The 26,398-nt window shown below is 40.2% G+C and overlaps 1 protein-coding gene across 6 annotated transcripts in view; it reads right to left on the minus strand.

Annotated features, from left to right (window-relative positions):
• Positions 1-14,994, minus strand: part of gramd1ba (GRAM domain containing 1Ba) — a 95,413-nt gene extending 80,419 nt beyond the window's left edge. For 3 of the 6 annotated variants that reach the window (XM_020048310.3, XM_034293197.1, XM_034293196.1), the window contains exons 1-2: positions 13,925-14,994; positions 8,110-8,181 (exon numbers count right to left, since the gene is read on the minus strand). In XM_020048310.3, coding sequence (XP_019903869.1) covers positions 8,110-8,181; positions 13,925-14,433 — 581 coding nt within the window. In that variant the 5' untranslated portion in view covers positions 14,434-14,994. The remainder of the gene's footprint in view (positions 1-8,109; positions 8,182-13,924) is intronic. The other 3 variants (XM_020048315.3, XM_020048313.3, XM_020048312.3) reach the window with 1 other exon arrangement.
• Positions 14,995-26,398: the final 11,404 nt, after the last annotated feature.

Here is a 26,398-nt window from a genome sequence, read left to right on the forward strand (position 1 = left end):
ATATGCATGCTTAATTATATGAGAAAACCTCACCCCTAAACCCAGTGGGGACGGGCTAAAAAACCCTCTGCAGAACAATTTGTCATGTTTTACTTTCTCTGTGGGGATTTTGTATTGACTGTCATCACACAGACACACCTAGTTCAGGTTGGAATTCGCCGGATAGCCGCTTTTTCCCTGGAGAGAGAGGGATGTGACTGCCATATAAAGTCTGTCAGGGCATTTTTCAAAGGGGCTTGGACAATTACATCAGTTGTGGAAAAGAAATGAGCCAATCGGCAAAGAAAGATAAATAAGGCCTGGTTCTGCTTCACTAGCACTCTCTCATTGTCTCTTACTTCACTCTGACTTGCTTCCTCTCCAATTCTATACATCTCCCTTTCACTCTCTCTCTCACACACACACCACACACACACACCCACACACACACCCACACACACACACACACACACACACAATAATTTACTTAAATAGATGCAAATGAAAAAATACTGTAGAAACATTTGGCCTAGTTATGGGCACGCTGTCTAATTCATTAGTGCCTAATTAAATTCAAGCAATGCGAGTGATGCCTTGGCATAAGGCAAATTATTAATTTAAGGACCTCTCAGGATTTCATGAAAACCAGGGACTTTATAAGTTCTCAAAATGGTGTAATCCCTGTCCAAACTGAATCAGAACAATATGGTTTGCATACCAGAGCTCTAGGAGTGACTGTTCAACACTGTTCAACACTGCTCAACAAGCCGTTTATAGTAAAAGGACACAACTTGCAAGAGGTCTGAACATGAAGTAAACAACATGGCCCTTCCGTACATCCAGTGATCTGGAAACACCAGTCTGGTGAAGGCAACAAGGAAGACACACTGGGAATCCGCTGTAATGTGTCCTTTTCTTTTAAAGAGGGGACTACTGAGATGCACGTTACTGGCTTCTATCTCTTATGTGTCTTGACTGGCAGAGGGCGCCAGAGGACAGTGTGTAATTTAATCAGACCTGCTCTTTCTCTGTGTCTAGGAGATTCCGGTTTCCCCTACATACAAGCAATGTAATGGATTTCTGCAATTCGCCCCACTAATGATTAGGGTGGCTAATCTTTACCTCAGAGGAGCCTTAACCTGGAGCTCCCCCTCTCTACGCCTGAGAACCACGGACTGTGACGAGGTCAGTCTCAGGTCAATGGGTCATTTGGCACTTCCTCTTATCTATACAGTCTGTCTCACTCAGTACAGTCACTATTAACCATATTACATTCACACTAGGGCTGTCACGATATCACGTTTTCACTACATGATTATCGTAAATGAATTACACTCAAAATACCAGTGTATGGCGGTGGAGAGAGTCTGTAACCATAACTCTACAAAAATAAATAATAGGCTTATAAAAAGAGCAATTACACTTAATGGATATTGAAATGGCAACCAGATGAACTGCTAAACAAAAGATCCACAAGGCCTAACACCGAGAGGAGTTTCAGGAGAAATTCTAAACATTTTCGCCTAGTGAACAGGCAATGAAAAGGCGTTCATTCAAAATCTAGTGTATAGATCCAGACATGTAGTTTGATCACATGCATCATTTGTCCATGAATAAGCTTTGGAAAAACTGAGAGGAGTTTTTGGACAAATACGTCCTTTTTTCCATGTAAATACGGCACATCTTTGCGGATCTCTCCCGGGGGTTCTAGTGGGGCTAACGAGTTGATTTCAAGGCCAGTGCATAGGTCCAGTCTCCTTGTTTAAGCACATTATTGTCTAGAAGTGACATGAATCAGGTATCGAAAAACCGAGAGGGGCTTTTGGAAAAATACAACTTTAGTTTTGCCTAGTGAAAACGATATTATCATGTATTATTAACATGATATCAATATTGCATTTTTTTAATATCACGGTTATCGTCGATATCGGTATATTGCGACACCCCTAACTCACACACAAACACACACACATGGTTAGGTTGTCTGAGGTGAAACAGCACCTGGAAAAAGCCAGGTCGACAAATATAAAAGGCTGAATACTCCTCACACAATGAGGTAGTTTGTCCAGCACCTAAAACAATGATGGTTTCAACACCTTGGAGCAGAATTCATGATTCAGCAAACATCTTTTACTACATTCTCAGCAGAAAATCTTTTTTCCAAGCCATTTTAAAACATAGCTTTTGTTTCCCTTGCAAAACACTACTCAACACAATCATTAATAAGGTTGCATTCACTTTAAAGCAATCGAAATACAGTGCACCTCATCAAAATGACCTGGTGCACAAACCTACACACACAACTATAAGAGTTCATAACTTAAGTAACTATGAACTAATACAAATCACAAACAACTTTGCATTCTTGGTCCACCAAATCTTGGCATACAGTAGACAGTAAAATTAATAATCAATAAACAAACATCTGCATGTTGTGGTCACTGCTGGTCAACATCAAATCAACCTATTTTCACCTCATCAACAACAATGTATTGATAATAGTAAATAGTATCTAGCAATGGATTTTCCCTTTAAGCGTCATTTGAACATCTTTACCTTTACAGTGTCACTCCATATGGTCATTAGCAACACTCCTCAAATGGAGGTTTTGGTGCCCCTTTATAGGACACATTGTTGTTCCATACCAATACTAACACTCTGGGTTTCATCCACTGCCCATCAAGTGATGGATTAGTTGAATACGGTTGAGCAATGGTCAGCAACACAAACAGACAAGTCTTGGAGTAGATCAACAGAATGTCCCACACCAGAGAGAGTAAGAGAGAACGCCCGGGAGGGGAGGGACATGGGGGATGTCAGTTCTACTCACTTGACCTTGCGGAAAGCCAGTCGTCTCCTCAGAGAGGTCACCCGCAGGTGACAGCCCTGCTTGATCCCAAGACCACAGGACATCTGACCTAGCAGGTCACTCTGCACCATGGTGACGTCCCCCAGCCACGGGACCAGTCACTCCTGGTCAAAGCCGCCCCTCCCAAAAAAGGGTGTTTCCGTTGGGGCCAAGAGTTGGGGTCCGAAGCAAGAGGCAGGTCTTGATCTAACAAAGCTGCATCCATCAAATATATCTTCCAGAGTCTCTGAAACTCTTTCCATTAGCATTCAATCACTTCCACAAAATTGGTCTTACTCCGTTCCCGAGAATCTCCATCCTTCATTCATTACCTGCCTCATCTTCTTTCAAAGACTGCTTTCTATAATGTATTCTCTACCTCACTCTCCCTCTAGTCCCTCTCCTTAGGTGACCCAATTCTTGGGCCCCTCTGTGTTGCTCCTCTGAACACCTGGTCTGTTAGGCTCTGCTGGCGTAGTGTGTCATAGCGTACCATGATACTCTGTATCTGTATACCTGGCTGGGGTTGTAGCCTGCTGCGCTGGCTGGATATATTCTCCCCAAGGAGGACTGGCCCGCCCATCACATCATTCATTGGCCATGTACAGAAGTGAATGTCTCAACAGGTAATGCAGGGATGAGGTGTTACAAAGCTATACTGCATGACCCAGTGTGACGAAAATAAGCATCATGGGTGAAATTAGTGCCCAGGGACTCATTTAAAGGCTCTCTGACGGCACATGGTGATCCATAATGATCCCCTATTTGCTTCCGGCCACAGTCTGGAGGTAGTATGTCAGCAGATCAAAAAACATGAGAACATGTACACTACCAGTTGAAAGTTTGGACACACATACTGATTCAAGGGTTTTCTTTATTTTCACTATTTTCCACAGTGTATAATAAATACTGAAGTTATCAAAACTATGAAATAACATGGAATCATGTAGAAACCAAAAAAGTGTTAAACACATCAAAATACAAATCTAAACGTTTTTCAAATTGTAGATTCTTCAAAGGATGTGTAAGGGCCATTGTACGAAGAAGGAAAGTGATGGAGTGCTGCATCAGATGACCTGGCCTCGATAATCACCCAAACTCAACCTAAATGAGATGGTTTGGGATGAGTTGGATTTCAGAGTGAAGGAAAAGCTGCGAATGCCAAGAGTGTGCAGAGCTGTCATCAATGCTACTTTGAAGAATCTATGTATTTTGATTTGCGTGTAATTTCATAGTTTTGATGTCTTCACTATTCACTATTCTAGTGTGGAAAATAGTAAAAATATAGAAATCCCTTTAATGAGTATGTGCGTCCAGGTGTTTGATATATATACACACACATTCATTACATCTACACAGAGTTACGAGCAGCTTCTTGGTGGTAATAGATTAATCACAGCCACAGCAGCAGATTATTTCCATGCTTTTACTAGCTATGATGCCTTCTGCCTGTGGCGGTTGCACCAGTGTGGATTTCTTTTCACTTCTGAACTGAACTGACTGAAAAACATATGAGGCATCCAAGATTTTGACAATACGAGTTTCATTGCAAAAATAACCAGATCGTCATGTTGAAGAAAATGTGCAGTATTGGAGAATGAGCAAAAGAAATAAAGGCACCTGGGGTTATTTAGAATGTTCCTGACTATAGATTGAAGTTAGGATTTGTAGTAGAGAAACTTCACCATGGATTGATTGGTGTGTCGGCAGGCCAGATGGGTACAGCATAATGACACTGTGGTAGATCCAACTGCACTCACAAAAAAAAGAAACTTCCCTTTTTCAGGGCACTGTATTTTAAATATACTTTTCTAAAAATCCAAATAACTTTACAGATTGTAAAGGGTTAAAACAATGTTTTCCATGCTTGTTCAATGAACCATAAACAACTAATAAACATGCACTAGTGGAACGGTCATTAAGACACTAACAGCTTACAGACAGTAGGCAATAAAGGTCACAGTTACAAAAAGGACACAAGACATTTCAACTGACTCTGCGGAACGCCAAAAGAAAGAAGCCCAGGGTCCCTGCTCATCTGTGTGAACAGGCATTATGCATGCTGCGAGGAGGCATGAGGACTGCAGATGTGGCCAGGGCAACAAATTGAAATATCTGTACTGTGAGACGCCTAAGACAGCGCTACAGAGAGACAGGACAGACAGCTGATCATACTCACTGTGGCAGACCACGTGTAACAGCACCTACACAGGATCGCTAAATACGAATATCACACCTGCGGGGCAGGTCCAGGATGGCAACACCAACTGCCCAAGGAACACCGGGAACACACAATCCCTCCATCAGTGCGCAGACAGTCCACAATAGACTGAGGGAGGCTGGACTGAGGGCTTGTAGGCCTGTTGTAAGGCAGTCCCTTACCAGACATCACTGGCTACAACATCACCTATGGGCACAGACATGACCCTCCAGCATGACAATGCCACAAGCCTTACTGCTCGTTCTGTGTGTGAATTTCCTGCAAGACAGGAATGTCAGCGAAGAGCCCGGATCTCAATCCCATTGAGCACGTCTGGGACCATTTGGATTGGAGAGCGAGGGCCAGGACCATTCCCCCAAGAAAGGTCCGGGAAGCTGCACATTCCTTGGTGGAAGAGAGGGGTAACATCTCACAGCAAGAACTGGCAAATCTGGTGCCGTCCATGAGGAGATGCACTGCAGTACAGTACTTCATGCAGCTGGAGGGAACTTCATGCAGCTTCATGCACCTTTGTTCAGGGACGCATTATTCAATTTCTGTTACATGACTGTGAAACTGGTTCAGTTTATGTCTTAGTTGTTGAATCTTTTTATGTTCATACAAATATTAACGCATGTTAACTTTGCTCAAAATAAAATCTGTTGAAAGGGAGAGGACATTTATTATTATGTTCACAAGAACAAACACACTGACGTGATTTGTCCAGCAACAAATCAAAGTCATATTTTGGGGTTGTAATTGATGAACAAATACAAAATAGTGTCTCTTAATCAAGGTTGGACGATGTCTAAGAAGAATGATTATCAGGACTCCAAGCCCTCTGCTTACTTTTATAACGAGTATTAGCCCATAATAGAAATGGTCAGAAAGTAACTTTTGGGATCTGAACAAGTAGATTACTGAAAGCTGTCCCCATGTTGCTGAAAGCTGTCCCAAGTTATCCCATTTGTATACCCCTCCTTATCCTGAAATGCATTCCTTTATCACTGGAAATTGTGGTTGTGTTAGGCTTCCCAGGTGGGAAGAGTGGAAATCTGCAATCAGGCTGGTCACGGATGTCTAGTATTCCCCCAAATGTTCTAGTGTTCCAAATCTATTGGAAGGTGTTGCGATGTGACAGAGCTTTGTAATTTGTTTACACAATTTATTAAAATATATTGCTTATTAAAGTATAAAAGTAATTTGTTAACATTTAACATTAGTTATCAAAGGTTTTTACCTTACATCGTATTTACGTTGCTTGGAAATCCAAACTCCTTGCTAGAGCCAAACACTATGCCACACATGGAGGTTCGTTTCTTTAGTTTCTGCATTAAGTAGATCACATAAATGACCCAACAATCTAAGTGGTCGCAGAAAACATGGACCGGGCCAGAGACAGAACTCTGTAGGACATTCACTTTTATATTCTGATTGGTTAAAGACAATTCCAATTTGTGATGGCTTTGTTTTGTACAACACCCCTAATTATGACATCACAAACTCTAATGGAAGCAGTCTCAGACTGATGTATGTAACGAACGATAGAACAGTGGAATAATTACATTTGAGCCAACTGGCAACTATTTAACGTAATCAGAGTTGTTTGTGCCCATTTTTGATTGAGACACAGCAGCTCTTGAATATAGAGTGGGTACGTAAAATGTAACGCCAATACTGAATTCAGGTCCAAAACGTATATTTTTTAACCCTTTTACCATGGGCAAAAATGCACAGAAGCTTCAGGGGTGCAGTCAAAAACCTCCTGACAAATTTTAACAACCCTGAAATTTAGGGTTGACTTCATAGGCACGCATGCACACACACTCACAGAAACACACCGTTAAAGTAGAACTGACGTCACACACAAGCGCTCTCACAGGAAAAGGCTAAAGCGCTGACGTGACCACATTTGCACCGTCATAAATCATTAACCCGGCTGGTAGCTGCACCACACCAGGCAAGCCTCAGAGTTCCACCATAAATAAATGAATCAGCGTGCCAGGCAGACGGAGAGTGATCTGGCCCAGAGATGATCTAAGAAGGGTATCAAGGCTCAGCGAGACACTGAGTGATACCTATCTGTTCATATGTGGTTGGGTTTAATGAGAAAAGAGATGGGAGGAGTTTCGGGTTCAGTGTTTCCAGGTGATTGGCCTTCTATTGCCTACCGCACTGTTGTTATCGGCAGCAATGTTGACGAGGACGTGGATGTGTAGGAGAAGTGGATGGTTTAGGAGTATTGATGTTTTTCAGACCTGAATTCAATGGAATGAAACACTACTAAAGGTGTAAAATCTAAAAGCTGTATTTATTTGTATTATATTGTTTTATATCTTTATTATAAAACCTGAACATGTTTCATGAATTATGATGGAAATGCATTTTTCTTTTTTGTTGTGGGGGAGGATATTTGGGGGTATGTGGGGCCACGTGCTTCGCCTTTTTGGACGAGGGCATAACAGTCGAAAAGCATGCTTGCAACCACTTAAAAAAAACGTCAAAATGCAATTCTTCAAAGCAATATTATAGTACCTCATCAGCACCACTTTGAATGTCCTGGGACTATTCTGAGCATGTCTGATTAGAAAGGTTTGGTTCCTAATGAACACATCCCTTTAGGGTATTCAACTGTACCTGTGCTCAGTGTGAAAGAGATGTTTCACAGGTAACACTTTAATGGACAGGATACTCCTCTTTAAGACCAGGCCCTCTCTCTCTTGTTCCCTCCCCGTTCCTCCTCTCCCTGTCACTTGACAAAATGTACTCCTTGTTTGAGACACCCCACCACACATCAGCCCACACGCATGTGTTTGGTGACAGGTTGGAATGCACATGCAAACACACACACAAACACACACACACACACACATACATATAGTAAAATATCCTCAGACATTTTACCCTACCTTTATGCAGAGAAAAACAATTGATGTTCTTATTTTCCTTCAGTGCTAACCCCTTATAAACCCAACCACTACACTTATTCTTATCCTAAAAAACAAACTCCTAAGCCTAAAACAGCCAGTCAAAATGTCCTCACAAGCACAAAAACCAAACACACACACATACACACACACACCTCTCCTCCCGGCTGTGTGGCGTCAGGAAACGAGCAGGGTCCTCCTCATGGCTGCTGTGCAGGCTGTTCTCCCTGCGGGGGGGGAACAGAGAGTTAGGGTTAGTTGGCTGGAATATACACTACATGTTGGCTACTACACCCAATCACAGAGGTGTGTCGACATCGCTGTTTGTGTGTCTGTGTTTCGTTTTGCATGCACGTGTACTGTATGTAAAACCCAAGTAAATCTGCAGCGTAAACAACCAAGCAGTCCTTTTGACACTGTTTCAGTAAAAGTAGGACTTCTGTAATGTTCACAAATGATGTACTAGAACAACCTTTAATTGGGTCCAGGCTTAACTGAAGGAATCACAAAGAAGATATGCGACTTCTATGAAAATGTTTGGTATGGATTCTTCTCCAAGAGCTGGTCCAGGCAGCCCGATAATTATGACAGGTACTGTAGCCCATATAAACCCATATAAGGGTAACACATAAAAGAATGACATTACACACGGTGCTATAGCAAAGAAGGCGGGCACTGATGAGGTGACAGTTGAAAACACAACTTTGTAAACAATTGCTGGCACAGGAAACTAAATTACATTCTGAAGAGCCAATTAGAGCAATTCTACTTCCAGAATCTCCCTAAATAATAATTATATTTAGTGGTTCTCACAACAGTTGAGCTAAGCTCACAGACTGTAAAATTCAGAAAACCTGATAGGAATTGTTAATGATGTTGATGTTGGTGTAAGACGAATCCACCACTAGAGAGCAGCAGTCATTTGTTCATTTGATCCCCTCTCGGTTATACATTTTCATAATATCGAATGTCATCAGTGAAACCAACTGTTGTAAAACACTGCCAAACAGAAGACAAAAAGAAGTTATCCTTATGTGTTCTTAGTGATCAAGTCGGTTTTTTGTTCTTCAGTTTGGTGCAGAAGTAAAATTAGCATAACTGGATGTGGATCATCTTGAATGGTTATTTGCATAAATCTCAAACAAAGTACTACTTTGAAAATTCCAATATCACACCAGGGTTTCTGCTAAATGCTCAAACAGACTCACAGCGTCAGAGCAAGCACTAATTGTTCACACATCTCTATTAATAAAATGTTTAGAATAAAAGTTCAGTTCAACAACAAATGCATACAAATGCCCAATCAGAATGACACATTTTTGAATGTGAATGTGACTTGAGAATACCTTTTTGTTATGGTAAAGTCACGAGTTGTAATAGAATGTACACTCCAAGTATTTGGACAAGGATTTCTTCTTTGGCTCTATACTTCAAAATCTTGACTTGGACCTCAAACAAGAACTGTGAGCTTTAAGTAATGATATTTTAGGGTATTTGTGTAGAAGTTGGTTTCACCATTTAGTAACAACAACACTGTAAATACACACATCCCGTGTTGTAGGGCACTAAATGTAGTGGAACAATTGGCTTGACAGATGTTTCTGGTTAGTCAGGTGTATCGTGTCACACATTTTGTGCAACAATATCAATGCTGTCAATGTCTAGTCTTGATGAAATGCTTTACATGTGCCTCTGGAGTCTGCTATATGTATCTGTCAGCATGAAGACCAAAGAGGTGTCAGTGAAAGTCAAGGAAACCTTTCAATTTATAGCAACCTGGAAACTACAGTGATTTCTACACTGGCTGCTTGCCATGGATTCCAAAATGTAACAAATATCAAAACATATTTCCCATGGTGACAGCAATCACAATGTTTAATGTTCTCCGTAGTTATTCTGTTTAAGTGTCCTACCAGCATTTAGGCTAAAACAGTGGGGATGTTTTCCATTAAGTTGCAGCTTAATGGAAGACAAAAAACACTACAATCTCAATTGTTCAGACAGGCCTCATTACATTTAACCAACACACTACCACATACACAAAAGTAGGGGGAAAAATGAAGCATCTCATAGCAACTAATCCCTCAGAGCATCCTGGCCTCCAGTCTGTTTCTGCCATAGCCATCTTGGCAAGGCTTTGCCATGACAACAAGGAGGCGTGGGTGCAGAAACCGTCTTCCATTCATGTGTCAGAGCACCACAAACTAAAGGCTGGCTGGCCAACTTACACAGCAGTACTGTTTTATAATTAGCCAAGAAAGCCCATGTCCCAAATGGCACCTTTCTCCCTACAGTGCACTTGTTTTCAGGGCCCTGAAAATAAGTGCACTGTTTTTCTCTGTTTAAATAAAGATTAAAATAAAAATAAATAAATTACTGTATTGTACTATGTTGGGAGTATGACAGAATTTGGGACATAGACCACATCTTCAGAAAGCTGTGTTGGTTCTAAAGAGTACTAGCACCTGGAACATGGTTCAGTCCAAAATGACAACATATATTAGATAAAGCTTTACAGGTCAAAGGCCCTGAGTCCTGTACATGTTTTGAGGCGCAGTTGGACCTTTGGCTACAGTACATCTGTTCCCACGACAACCGACAGGAGGACATTTTGTTCAACACCCCACTTACCCGCATTGATTTAGTTCCAAAACCATTATTATCATATTTAAGGATGTTAAACCATTATTAATTATGTTCCAAAGACAACAGATGTTAGTCATGTTCTTAACTTAGGGTCTGCTTCTTTCATCCATTTAATTTGCAACAGTATGCTCATGCAAACATACAGTTGTGCTCAAAAGTTTGCATACCCTTGGAGAATTGCTACCATTGTACCATTTGTAAAGAGAACATGAGTGAGCAGGCAAAACACGTCTTTTATTTCTTATGGGATTCACATTCAACTGTAGGTCTCAACAGAATGGCACAATAATAAAACAAAACATGGCAACAAAGAAAAAAATGAACAGACCCCTGTTCAAAAGTCTGCATACCCTTAGTTCTTAATACTGTGTATTGCCCCCTTTAGCATCAATGACAGCATGCAGTTTTTTGTAATAGTTGTCTATGAGGCCCCGAATTCTTGCAGGTGGTATAGCTGCTCATTCGTCTTGGCATCTCTCTTGGTCTATCTGACCTTGGCTTGGTATCAAGAGATCCCTGAATTTTCCACTTCTTAATAAGTGATTGAACAGTACTGACTGGCATTTGCAAAGATTTTGAAATATGTGTATATCCTTTTCCATCTTTTTAAGTTCCATTACCTTGTTACGCAGGTCTTTTGACTGTTCTTTTCTGCTCCCCATTGCTCAGTATCTAGCCTGCTCAGTGCATCCACATGAGAGCTAAAAAAACTCATTGACTATTTATACACAGACACTTATTTCAATTTAAAAAGCCACAGATGTGGGAAATTTACCTTTAATTGCCATTTTCACATTTGTGTGTCACCTTGTGTGTCTGTAACAAGGCCAAACATTCAAGGGTATGTAAACTTTTGATCAGGGCCATTTGGGTGATTTCTGTTATCATTATGATATAAAAAGGAGCTCAACAACTATGTGATAATAAATGGCTTCATAAGATCACTATCCTTGAATAAAAGACAGGGCCGATAATATTAATAACATTGACATCAATGTTATTACTAATAATACACCAACACATAAAATATAATAATATTGCATCCTAGATTGGGAACCTCTGAGATACAACTGTGAAAAAGGCAGCTCCTGCACTTTTTTTTATTTTTTATTTAGGGCCAAATAAAAACATTCTAAAATGTTGATTACTTGTAATAAACTACAAAATATTACACAATTAATCAGAGTTTAATTGTCTACAATTAGTCTACATTTAGGACATTCCTTATGTGTATTTCACAATTTTTTAGGTGAACATACAGCTAAATTTTGACAGCACCCACCAAATTATTTATGCAAGCTATGGTACAGCACCAGCTTACACAAATTGCATTAGACAGTTAAGAGCAAAAACAACCAAATATCAAAGTAATGCTTAAGAAATTAAATTGGGACCTGTTATCATCAAAAAATCAGAAAGGATTTGAAGAACATTCACTTCATCAGATCAGACCTTTTGACTGCCTGCCAATGACAGCATCGCACACAGTCTGAATACCATTAGGCCAGTGGGGAACCATCAGTGCCCTCTATGCCTTCAGATAGGGCCTACAGTAAGGATACATACAAATCTGTATACATTTTTATCTACTAGAACTTGGAATTTTGTTTTCATTGATTTCATTTAATCTTTTTTGTCTTAATTGTAAGGATCTTCCTATTGAATTTCTGAAAATAAATTTATTGAAAAGAAGGGTGAATATTCAAGAGATTTTTTCTTTGGTACTCTCTTGGTAGAAATAATCTAGTTGGGCTCAACCCTCATTGGCTAGGCCCTCAAGCTTTGAACATATAGCACCATCCAATCATTCACATTGACTTCAATTGGAGCAGTATTTTGAAAGTACAGTAGACTCAACCAGTCACAAATTGTCTTGTAATAGGTAGGACAATTATATGATTTCTCAAGGCCCTTTAGAAGGCCTAAGTATATGTCACTAATTCAGAGCCAATAGTGAGCTTTATCTTGTTTTCTCACGCTTGAGCCTAGCTGGCTGGTTAGCTTTTTGCAGTGAGTATATTACAATGGCGATGGCCCGACTGTCAGCCCTGGCTATGATCTCAATAGAAAAATGATTTCAGGTTTAAGAGAATGGACTTTTGTAAATAAAAATTGTAATAGTGAGTGGACTTTTTGTTTTCATCTCTACCTTGGTTCTCACTCATATCTTATTGAATACAGTGTGTAAAATATTTCAACTTTAGATCACTGGTTGTGTGGTAAAAACACAGTTAATGACGTTGCAATAGGTAGTACTGGGTATATAGCATTTCTGGTTGTGGTGATTTATTGTCTTTTTTTTAATTTATTGTTGCATCCTAGATCGAAAATCGAACACAGCGCAACTTTTTCCTGTCTGACCACATTTACTGTCCGTGGTCTTGAAACAATGTGAGTTGTATGGTTGAATTTATTCCGCCACTGCTTGAGCGACTGTTTTGGCAAATGCTTCTTGGCTGGTATTTCCTTCTAAGGTGGTTCCTGCTGCTGTATCGATGTTTGTAACCGTTGTGTAGTCTACGTTTGCTGCTTCTGCAAGCCACGGCCGAGGCGTGGCTTAGGACTGTTTGACTGTGACATCAAAGAATTGCTTCTCCTACATACCGTAGGTCAGAAAAAGAAAGGCCTCAAGTCTGTATACACAATATATGTATGACGTCAGATCTTTTTCCGCAACTAAGGGCCAAGCTCCAATAGTTAGACAAAAGGCAAAACTCCATCCCACCAAAGCAGGCAGATATGTCAGGCAGTCTTTGTTTGTGGCAAAAATATATATATAATTATTTAAAAAATATTACAGCATTATTTTATAATTCGTGATAGTGTGTATCTACAAAAGACAATACAATTTTTGAGTGTACTGGACTTTTTAGGTTAACACTGGATAAGCATTGTCTCAGGTCAGATAGAAAGTAGAGAGCTGCTGCAGTAACTAACTATCCCCTTATTGTTTGTGGGTACGAGACATATCAGTGCAGGTCCAATCATCAAACTATCTCATTTCATAAGAGTATTAACCTTCTCCACTATGCATCTGTATAACAATAATATCGTTAGTTGTCTTTGAATCCACCTGCTCACTTGCTAGCACAATCAGGCATGATCTACAAACAGATTTTTTCCCCCAAGAAAGCAGTGCTTTTATTTTACAATTGCCAATTCAATCCAAATTTCAACACAGTTGAAAAGCTAAAAGTCTTACGACATCGAACGGAGGGACATGTATTGCGAAAGAGCGGTGGCATCTGGCATAAGACAATAGAGGTGGGAAATGATCCTAGGTCTGGGCCTATGGGGAACATCATGCCAAGCTTCTATACAGACCTGCTATCACTGCTGGGCTCCTTCTTCTCACGCACATTTAGCCAGCGGCGCAGCAGGAAGCGCTTACGCCGCGGCGAAGCACTGGGAGTGGAGCAGCTGGACCAGTTGGCTGCAGTGTCCTCGTCACTGGACGGGGTGATCTCAATGGATGGAAGCTGCAGGTATTCCATGGCCCCTGAGAAAGAGTGCGACCCCTGGCCTTTACTCATGACCTCTGACCTCGCCGCCGCAGCCGGCACAGACTCGGCAGGGGTCATGCCGCTCTCGCTTTGCACATTCTTCATGCGACGCATCTTGAAGCGCTTGCGGCGGAGGGACGGAGTGGCAGAACTGGAGAGGGCTGACGGGTCACCGGCCCCGGAGCGCAACTCCAATTTCTCCATCCCGGCGGGTCCACCCGATCCTGGGTCGCCATTCTGGGGCTCCCAGTCCCCTGGGGCTTGTACCTGGAAGGAGGGGAGCCGAAGGGTCTCAGTCATGATCTTCTGTCCCACCAACAACTGGCTCATATAGACACAAAGACAGACAAGGGGTTTCGGGCATCCAGGCAGGCTGATAGTGTAGGAATGGATGTTTTCCGGGATACTTTGTGGAGTGAGGTGGTTTAGGTGCTTAGTCCAGAGTATTAAGTAGTTGAAGGATTCAGGACTTGGTCAAGGCTTGTGATTACACCTTTTATATTGTGGTAGATCAGGGCTGCTCCTCAGAGCTTCCGAGAAGTCATGACCTGTCCTTTCCAGCCTGGCTGTTCATCCCTCTCCAATTCGACTAGAATGAGTAGACTGCTTGACTTTTAATATCAGAGTCAGAGACATCTGACAGTTGGCACGAGGACGTCATTTACTCTCCTTGCGTACTGTATTCCATGAGGTAGCGGACGTGGATGTTTAACGTTACTACTGCTCTTCCAACTGGATGGTTCTGTGTAAATGCACTATGGCATCTTCTGGTGCCATTACTCGTCCTGGGAAAATGCTCTAGTGAACCTTGCACTTTTCAGATGCAGCTGTCACTGGGTGTCCTTAGCCCATTTAGATGAGTACTCTTCAGCGCCCTCTGGCTCTAGTCCCTGGTAACACATGAATGACCTGAAAGTCAGATTAGGTTTACTACATACAGTAAGCTAAATTAAGTGTGGTGTAGTTGCATGCATGAAAGTATTCACAGCTCCAACTCATAGTTATACACAGAGATACTCTACGTAAAGACAGGCAATGCAGAAATGCACACATGCATGAACCAAAACACATAGACACAGGGACACACACATACACAGAGCATGGGGACTTGCATTCCGGTTGGTTTTGAGTAGCTCAGTCAGTACACCATTGCACATTATACACCTGGGTTGTGGGTTGAATTCCCACAGGGGTCTGTGCAAAAATAATACAAACTGTAAGCCACTACGAGTAAGTGTCTGCTAAATGATTGCAATGTACAGAAAATGGTTTCTGTCGTTCTTAATGTTCATTCCCCTGTGATGGGAGGCACAATGACTGCCTGTAGTCCAAATGGCTGTCTATTTCAAATGGGCCTTGGTCAAAAGTAGGGAATAGGGTACAATTTGGAACACAGCTCTAAGTCGGATCTGAGTTCCCACTGGTCCAGGGAGGGAGATCCTGACATTTTCAGGAGATCAATGGCAACTGACGGGGACCGCATTCACATAAAAACACAGACATCTTTGTATAATAAACATCACCTTGAGAAATCCCAACATATTTCCACAGAAGTCAAAATAAGAAGACATACAGTCTCTAGGCCTGAAGACATCTAATTTGCAATAAAATGCAAATTCATTATTTAAAAATCATACAATGTGATTTTCTGGATTTTTGTTTATGTATGTAAATATGTGTATATATGCATGTATGTATATATATATATCTATGTGTGTGTATATATATATACACTCACCTAAAGGATTATTAGGAACACCATACTAATACTGTGTTTGACCCCCTTTCGCCTTCAGAACTGCCTTAATTCTACGTGGCATTGATTCAACAAGGTCCTGAAAGGATTCTTTAGAAATGTTGGCCCATATTGATAGGATAGCATCTTGCAGTTGATGGAGATTTGTGGGATGCACATCCAGGGCACAAAGCTCCCGTTCCACCACATCCCAAAGATGCTCTATTGGGTTGAGATCTGGTGACTGTGGGGGCCATTTCAGTACAGTGAACTCATTGTCATGTTCAAGAAACCAATTTGAAATGATTTGAGCTTTGTGACATGGTGCATTATCCTGCTGGAAGTAGCCATCATAGGATGGGTACATGGTGGTCATAAAGGGATGGACATGGTCAGAAACAATGCTCAGGTAGGCCGTGGCATTTAAACAATGCCCAATTGGCACTAAGGGGCCTAAAGTGTGCCAAGAAAACATCCCCCACACCATTACACCACCACCACCAGCCTGCACAGTGGTAACAAGGCATAATAGATCCATGTTCTCATTCTGTTTACGCCAAATTCTGACTCTACCATCTAAATGTCTCAACAGAAATCGAGACTCATCAGACCAGGCAACATTCTTCCAGTCTTCAACTGTCCAATTTTGGTGAGCTCATGCAAATTGTAGCCTCTTTTTCCTATTTGTAGTGGAGATGAGTGGGACCCGGTGGGGTCTTCTGCTGTTGTAGCCCATCCGCCTCAAGGTTGTGCGTGTTGTGGCTTCACAAATGCTTTGCTGCATACCTCGGTTGTAACGAGTGGTTATTTCAGTCAAAGTTGCCCTTCTATCAGCTTGAATTAGTCAGCCCATTCTCCTCTGACCTCTAGCATCCACAAGGCATTTTTGCCCACAGGACTGCCGCATACTGGATGTTTTTCCCTTTTCACACCATACTTTGTAAGCCCTAGAAATGGTTGTGCGTGAAAATCCCAGTAAATGAGCTGATTGTAAAATACTCAGACCGGCCCGTCTGGCACCAACAACCATGCCACGCTCATGTCACCCCTAAATGCATTGAAGCAACTGCCATGTGATTGGTTGATTAGATAATTGCATTAATGAGAAATTGAACAGGTGTTCCTAATAATCCTTTAGGTGAGTGTACATGCTTTGTAAGTAGGAAAACCTGCAAAATCGGCAGTGTATCAAATACTTGTTCTCCCGACTGTACATATGTATATATATATATATACAGTGGGTATGGAAAGTATTCAGACCCCTTTAAATTTTTCACTCTTTGTTTCATTGCAGCCATTTGCTAAAATAAAAAAAGTTCATTTTATTTCTCATTAATGTACTCTCAGCACCCCATCTTGACAGAAAAAAACTGAAATGCAGGCTTTCATATGTAAGCCTGCATACATATATACATACATACATACATATATACACATATTTACATACATAAACAAAAATCCAGAAAATCACATTGTATGATTTTTAAATAATTAATTTGCATCACCTACCAACGAGTAAGAATTCCGGCGTATGATCTCTGTAATTGCAAACAAAGGTTTCTGTACCAAATATTAAGTTCTGATTTTCTGATGTATCAAATACGTATTTCATGCAATTAAATGCAAATGAATTACTTGTTTTAGTTTCCGTCACTTACAGTTGAAGAGTACCTATGATACAAATGACAGACTTCTACATGCTTTGTAAGTGGGAAAACCTGCAAAATCGGCAGTGTATCAAATACTTGTTCTCCCCACTGTATATACATATACACACATATTATATATAAATATATATATAGGTTATTTAGGACATTGTTTGAATTGTCTTCAAAGTCAATGTCAGACTACTTCCCATCCCTCTTAGTCTTCTGAATCCCTTATATGTTGTCGCGCTCTGGGGTTAAAGTAGATCTGCTCCTAGATTAGCATATTGGCAGACTCATACCACCGGCAGCACACAGTAGTGCAGCACAGTGAGCCAAGAGCAGGGCAACAGGCCAAATTCCCCATTTGACATAACCTACCCGGTCAGCATAATAAGGTAGATAAACTGTTTTTATTACAGCTTAATCATTACAGGTGGAGATCATCAAATCATTTGTTGCATTCTATCAAATACTTTTTTTTAATCACCAACATCAATTATCCTCTGCCTCCAATGTGTCATGTATCATCGCAGCGATGCAGGCGTTTGTTTCATGGCTTATTGTTTTCAAATTACATTTTAATGTGACAAACAATGATGTTTCCTCTTTAAGACAAAAATTATAATTAGAATGTGTTCATTTTATTTAAATAGTTATATTGTAAATTGCCTTGTTCTACATAGTAGCAGTTTTTTCAAATTCATGTTGGAATAAGGGAATACTAAATTACTTTGAAAGCTTCTATCTTAAGACCTTTAGCTATCTGTTAATTGTATTGTTCACAATACAAGGTTATTGCACAGCACACTAAAGGGGGACCAGGGTGGGGTTTATAAGGAGGCATCTTGGGACTGGCTGACATTGCCATTGCATCCCCCACCACTGCTATCTCTGTCACGGTCTCATCCAAATGAATGATGCTGACAACTCTGCCTGCTTGATGTCTATCCCTATCCAAGGACGGTGTTTTCCCCGTCATGATGGACTATGGCCTTCACATGACCACCCAAATAGATGGATAGCATAAACCCAACAGTTCATAGTGGTGGCATGTGTCTCTTTAAAATACGTTTTTAGTCAAAATATTAGGACAAATATTAAGATCACACAACACTCTAGAAAGCAGCTCTTTAGATGATAGTCAAATAATGAATCCTTTAGTGACAACATTCGGTCGACGCTAGCATGGCTTGGGCCCTAAAGCACAGTGTGGTAGCAGAGGCCTCCGTTTGTGACCAGCTTAATCCACCAGGGGTTTCCCAGCAAATCTTCAGCAGATAAAGCTGGTCAAAGCTGACCCATTCAGCATATTTCTCAATACCTTTTTTGTACCCTCATTTAACCAGGTACAGTAGTAGTCTATGAACAGAAACCGATATTTCCCCTCGTCAGCTTGGGGATTCGATCTAGCAACATTAAGAATCCATCTACTCGGTATTGTGATCAATGGTACATTACGTTCAGTTCTTTCTATTGCTTTATCATTCCAAAGTTTTTCGGTCTCCTTTTGTACGTTTTTCCACACAAGATTGATAGTGAACCTTTCATGCATGGCATCCTGTAGCTCAGGTGACCAGCATCACCTTCTATTCTGTTTTCTGTCTTCATCATTTTGTTATCTACTATTAATTCTGTTATAGACAGAGAGCTTTCTTGCGTGGCATATCACTTTCTGTGGAGAGAAGTTTGCCCCACGTGTCAGAATAGAAATGCATCTCTAAACAAAGACATAACACCCGTGGGAAGATATCTTGTTTTAGAAATATCAGATCTGATTATCTAAAAACTCCAGCATCACAAACCTAATAAGACAAATAATGACTGAATGTACACTCTGGCAAGCAGTATAAGGTAAATTACTTCATTCATAACATGGATTGCTCCAACAGTCTAAGTCACATACAGTTAGGCCTGGAAATATTTGGATACTGACACAATTTTCATAATTTTGGCTCAGATTTGAAATAAAACAACCAAGATGCAAGTAAAACGCAGAATTTCAGCTTTAATTCAAGTGGTTGAACAAAAATATTATATGAAACGTTTAGGAATTGTAACCATTTTCATACACAGACCCCTTATTTCAGGGGCTCAAATGTAATTGGACAAATTAACAAAAAATAAATAAAATGTAAATGTTTAATACTTAGTCGAGAATCCTTTGCAGGCAATGACTGCTTGAAGTCTGGAACACACGGACACCATCAAATGCTGGGTTTCCTCCTTTGTGATGCTTTGACAGGCCTTTACTGCAGCTGTCTTTAGTTGTTGTTTGTTCGTGGGTCTTTATGCCTTAAGTTTTGTCTTCAGCATGCTTGATCGGGTTAAGCCCAGGTGATTGACTCTGCCATTGCAGAATATTCCACTTCTTTGCCTTAAAAAACTCCTGGGTTGCTTTTGCAGTATGTTTTGGGTCATTGTCCATCTGTAAAGTGAAGCACAGTTCAATCAACTTCGCTAAATTTTAGCTGAATCTGAGCAGACAATATTTCTCTATACACATCAGAATTCATCCGGCTGATTCTGTCTTCTATCACATCATCAATAAACACTAGTGACCCAGTGCCATTGGTAGCCATGCATGCCCATGCTATCACACTGATTCCACAGTGTTTTACAGATGATGTGGTATGCTTCGGATCATGAGCCATTCCAAGCCTTCTCCATACTTTTTTCCCCCATCATTCTGGTACAGGTGGATCTTAGTTTCATCTGTCCAAAGAATGCTGTTCCAGAACAGTTCTGGCTTTTTTAGATGTTTTTTGGCCAAGTCTAATCTGGCCTTTATATTCCTGAGGCTTATGAACGGTTTGCAGCTTGTGGTGAACCCTCTGTATTTGCTCTCATTAAGTATTCTCTTTATGGTAGACTTGGATTATGATATGCCTACCTCCTGGAGTGTTATTTGCTGGGCTGGAAGTTTTTTTTTTTTTTACCATGGATCCTATGATCATCCACCATTGTTGTCTTCCACGGACATCCAGGCCGTTTTGTGCTGCAGAGCACACCAGTGCATTCTTTTTTTCTCAGAATGTACCAAACTGTTGATTTGGCCACTCCTAATGTTTTTTGCGGCCTAAGGGTGGTCTATCTCACTAGACACCATTAAGCATTATGTTAAACTGACTAACGTTTCTTATTAGGTTTACCCTGACAACAAATAGTATCTATGAACTCACTTTTGGTGCCAGCGGTTAAGACATTAATGGCTGTGTGTTGAGTTATTTTGAGGGGACAGTAAATTTACCCTGCTATACAAGCTGTACACTCACTACTTTACATTGTAGCGAAGTGTCATTTCTTCAGTGTTGTCACATGAAAAGATATAATCAAATATTTGCAAAATTGTGAGGGGTGTACTCACTTTGGTGAGATACTGTATGTAGCTACATAGGGTTGTAGCAAAGTTATTTTCTGTCCTGAATCTCAGGCATAATGCTTTTTGACTATTATGGGAGTCGAACGTGGGACCTGTTGTTCCAGAGCCCATGTCTCTAACCACTACGCTATTTAACAAGGGGTAGTCAGTCAGTCAGTCTGTCAGTAAATAAAATACATTCGCTCTTTTAGGCAGGCTTATGCAGTCTGGCAAAAATACAAATTTAACCCTTTAATTTCTTAACCAGTACCAAAATATTTGTTTTAAAATAAAGCTTCTTAACTAACCAAATTACTGGGTATTTGTGGAATGGAACTCGTTCTGTAAGAGTACCTTCTGAGGTAGTAATATTGAGATAATACTAATCTATGTTTTGGGATCTAGTATCATATACTTTGTTTTATTTGCATTTACCAATATAAAGCAGACAGGCAGGCAGACAAGGAGGCAGACAAGGAGGCAGACAAGGAGGCAGACAAGGAGGCAGACAAGGAGGCAGGCAGGCAGGCAGGGGTGATCCCGGGGTAAAGCTCCCTGTCCCTGTCCCATTCACATGAACAGGCTCCCCAATGACACCAGGGATCAATACCAGTCTCCACTTTAGTGTCTTCACCTGTCTCACTCTGATCCCCACCATCAATAAAAGGCTAACATACAAGGAGATTGAGTGTCATCTTGCATTTCAAAACGAATGGGCAAAACAAGTGAAATAAGTGAATTTGACTAGTAAAACACAATTCTGGAAATAGCAAAAAATAATGCAGTTATATCACATAATAATGAATGCAGTAAGCCAATCTGACTCTGCCATAGGAAAGATAAACCAAAAAAGAAACCAGGCAAGCCTAGTTCAGCCGGCACGCAATTAAAAGCGATACATGTTGATGCCCTCACAGTATTCGAACACGGGTCTGCCACGGGAGAGGCTGCATCTTTAACCAGTTTACCTCTACCATAAATAGCATCCGTTAACTTTATGGCTTCTGCCACTGGCAGTTTTAACAGCTTATTAGTCAGTAATAGGCTTACTAGTATCTACTAAATACTTGTTAAGGTCATAAAAAATTTGCAATTGCTAGCGAGACTGAAGATAAACCAAAGCTATTTCATTTCATGGCAGAAAAACTTTTGTTTTTCATTCATTTGTGAATGACATTGATAAACTAGCTATTGATATAGTTTATATAATAACTATCAAGTGAAAAAAATTAGTGTATCGTGGAAACTCTTTTTTTCACCTAGGGGTTTTGATCTATCCTATATTACCCCAAAAGCATTCATGGATGCGTACTTCGAAATAGTTGCAATACTGTATAACTGTAAACAGTTTTAGTTTAGGTTTAATATAACCTAACTACTGAATATTGTAGCCAGTTACGTTTTTGTCCATCCTGACCCAAAAAGCATGCATGGATTCTTACTTCGAAAATCCACCATAAACAGTCGCAATATATCTGTAAACTGTTTTATTTTAGGTTTACTATAACGTAGATACTGAATGTTATAGCCAGTGAGGTTTTTGTCTATCCGGAACAAATCCTAATGCATTATTTGTTTTGACTGTGAGGAAATTTGTACGCGGGACCTATCATTCACAGTTCTGCTTCTCTAACCACTACACTGTTTAACAAGGTGGGTAGTCAGTCAGTCAGTCACTCAGTCAGTCAGTCACTCACTCAGTAAGAGACATTCACTCTTCTTGACCGGCTTCGCTTATGCGGTCCGGCAAAAACAGACAGCTTACAGCTTGACTACTGCTTGCACCATTCCAATCAGGTAAAATCGGGTTGAGATGGGAAAGCTATTAGTCAGGAAGACAAGCACTGGAAGAATTGCCTAGCCTTAATAAAAAAAATTGCAATTTGACTGTGTGAAGGCAAACATTTTGAAAAGCCCACAGGAAATGTGATATTTTCCCTTAATATATTTTTTTTATATTAAACAATAACAGTTTTTACACAAATACCGTTCCATTAGACCTGTGAAATTGTACTGAGAATGCTATGATTTAATTTTAACACATTTAAAGTGAAAGTGAAAACATTTTCAGCATCCGAACATCACTTGGCAAACAATGTGGAACAGATAGGGTCACATAACAAGATTCTCAATACCACAAGGCCTTGCAAAAAAAAGACGTGATAAGATTGTTAACCTTTGTTATTTAATAATAGCAGTGGCTCAAACCAATTTCATAAACATTTTGTCTGACATTGCAATACCAAATTGAATATCTAGGCAATACATTTTTAATTGAATAACATTTGCTTGTGAACTTCACCGCTGTAATGATTCGTTTTTTTAAGGCAAGAAGCCAACAAGCACTAATATTGATCATCACAATCGACTGAGAGTCCAGACATTCTTGGTCAATTAAAAAAGTGCACTATATTTTAATTTTCATTGATTTAATACACATCCACAAATCATTTTGAGAATGCCATCTCCATCAGTGTTGCTATGAGTTGAATTGTCATGGTATGGCATTCTACATTATAAATTCAAACTATTCTGGGCTGTGAATTCAAGCACACTGTTCCACGCTGACATATTGTATGAGTAAGCAACTCATTACCCATTGTGTGTTGAGTTACACAGATGTCACAAAACCGTAACACATGATTAAAAAGTAACAAAGTATACTTTCCCTAAAACTCTAGGCACGATAATTAAAAACGGCATCAACGTCCCCACAGCATCCTTCATAGTGAGACCGTTACTCACGCCAACAGGAGTGACCATCTCCACGGCTGTGTGGATTCCTCCTGTCCAAAGCTTTATTTCAGTCACCTCCTGCGGACCTCTGGCCCTTGGCTGGTGTGTTACGCAATGTTCCTCCCATGTGAATGTATGGTGGGGACCGTCTGACTTAGAGGAGCATTTGCCTTCTCCGCTCACAACGCACTGCATTAAGTGTATCTACAACGCACTGCATTAAGTGTATCTACAACGCATTGCATTAAGTGTATCTACGACGCATTGAATTAAGTGTATCTACAACGCACTGCATTAAGTGTATCTACAACGCACTGCATTAGGTGTATCTACAACGCACTGCATTAAGTGTATCTACAACGCACTGCATTAAGTGTATCTACAACACATTGCATTAAGTGTATCTACGACGCATTGCATTAAGTGTATCTACAACGCATTGCATTAAGTGTATCTACAAAGCACTGCCCAATGAGTTTAAGGTACAGTGCCCTTTAAAGAGGTAAAGTAGACTGAACATACAGACAGGTGATAAATTGCAGGAAAAACCAACAGAAGTGTCTCGGTAAGGTGTTGGGCCACGAGCTGCCAGAACAGTTTCAATGTGCCTTGGCATAGATTCTACAAGTCTCTGGAAGTCTACTGGAGTAATGGAACACCGTTCTCACAAAATATATTCCCTCATTTAGTGTATTGATGATTGTGGTGGAGAACTCTGTCAAACATGTTGGGCCAAAATCTCCCATAGTGGTTCAGTTGGGTTGAGATCTGGTCACTGCAATGGCCGTAACAGGAGTCACACAATTTTCATACACAAATAGATTCAGCCAACCCTGTTGTCCTGGGGATGGGGGCACTGTCAGAGACCCAATAATGAAATTTCTTTCAAAGTCACAGATCTTTTGCTCTCGCCGTCTTGATCTCACATTTCTCACCAGTCTGCATACTACTCGATAAAAAAGCCATATGTAATATATTTGAAATAAATTGAGTAGATTTTAAATGTACTCTAATGCTCTTTGTAATCCTGTATAATGCATGTTAAAGTATGAATGCAGTGGTTCCATTTTATCATGTTAGTATATGTAACACTGTTTAAATAGTGCTTGAATACTATTTCAATTCTATTTAGTGTAGCAAAATAATACACTTAAAGTATACTTCTTTTTTTGGCTTGCCTCTTTTAAACACAACAGTTTTCAATGGCAAATAATATACCAGCAAGTACCATTTAATTAATTTGGTGCAAATGTAATTTTCATTTCATATTCAATCCACTTGATATATTGTGCTACTAAATCAGCTGACTGACCATGTTTTGGAGTGTTTGAAGTGGAGATGACATTGCCCCAGTTAAAACCCTCGAACACCCCACAAGAGAATGGGAACTGTATGACACATACAGCACACAAAGCACAATTTAATGCCAGCCCTCTCGTTTCCATTAGTACTACCAAATATGAACTTCACTTCAGGCAGTATATATCCAGTGGGGAATTTCTCCAAAATGCCACCCTATTCCTGACATAGCCCCATGGGTCCTGATAAAAAGTAGAGCGCTATAAGGAAGGATCATGCAAACAAACACACATGTATGTTCAAGCACTGGATCTTCAGCCTATACATGCATACTCTAACCTATAACTATAATCACTATAATTTTATTAAAATTAAAGAATATCAGCACACATATAACGCAATGAAAACCCTGAGACTGTAGCCACTTTCAAGGGGGTAAAAGTTACATTATACCAACATTTCCTACCTACTAGTGTGTAGATCTAATGGATGATTGTAGCCCAAAGTTGCTCTTGTGAAAATAAATGAAAAGTGCATTACAATCCACCAGCCACTATGAATATTGTGACATATTCTACAGCATTTAATGAATAGCTCATTGTAATACTGTACAAAAAGAATTCTATTAAAAGAGTCCAAATGATTTACATTTATATTTAAATATTTCCTGTGCTTGGTCAGCCAATGCTGAACATAATAAATTGCTCTCTTTCCTCCATATGTATACCAAACTCACAACATTTGCGGAAATTAAGCCTTTTCTAAAAAAGTCTAATCTGGATCCCGACATATTAAACAATTATAGGCCAATATCGAACCTCCCGTTCCTCTCAAAAATCTTAGAAAAATGTGTTTCCCAACAACTGAATGCTTTCCTATAGACAAATAACATTTATGAAATACTCCAGTCCGGTTTCAGATCCCATCATAGTACAGAGACTGCACTTGTGAAGGTAACAAATGACCTTCTAATGGCTTCTTGATCTTAGTGCTGCTTTTGACACTATTGATCACTCCCTTCTCTTAGAGAGACTGGAAACCCATATTGGGCTATGTGGACATGTTCTAACCTGGTTTAAATCTTATTTATCTGTAAGATATCTGTTTGTTAGATTGGATGGCATATCATCTGACAAGTCAAAGGTATGTTTTGGTGTTCCTCGAGGCTCAGTTCCGGGCCCATTATTGTTCTCACAATATATGCTGCCTCTGGGCGATGTAATCCCAAATCACAATGTACATTTTCACTGTTATGCTGATGACACACAGTTATATATTTCAATGAAGCATGGTGAAGCCCCAAAATTTGCTACTTTGGAAGCATTGGTTTCAGATATTAGGAAGTGGATGACAGAGAACTTCTTGCTCTTAAACTCAAGAAAAACAGAAATGCTTGTTTTAGGACCCAAGAAACAAAGAGCTTTGTTAGCAGATCTCACTGTGAACCTCGACGGCTGCATGGTCGTATCCCAAAAAACTGTAAGAAACCTAAGCGTTACCCTTGACCCTGAACTCTCC

The sequence above is a fragment of the Esox lucius genome, chromosome 7 (genome assembly GCF_011004845.1).
Source record: "Esox lucius isolate fEsoLuc1 chromosome 7, fEsoLuc1.pri, whole genome shotgun sequence".
NCBI classification, from domain to species: Eukaryota; Metazoa; Chordata; class Actinopteri; order Esociformes; family Esocidae; genus Esox; species Esox lucius.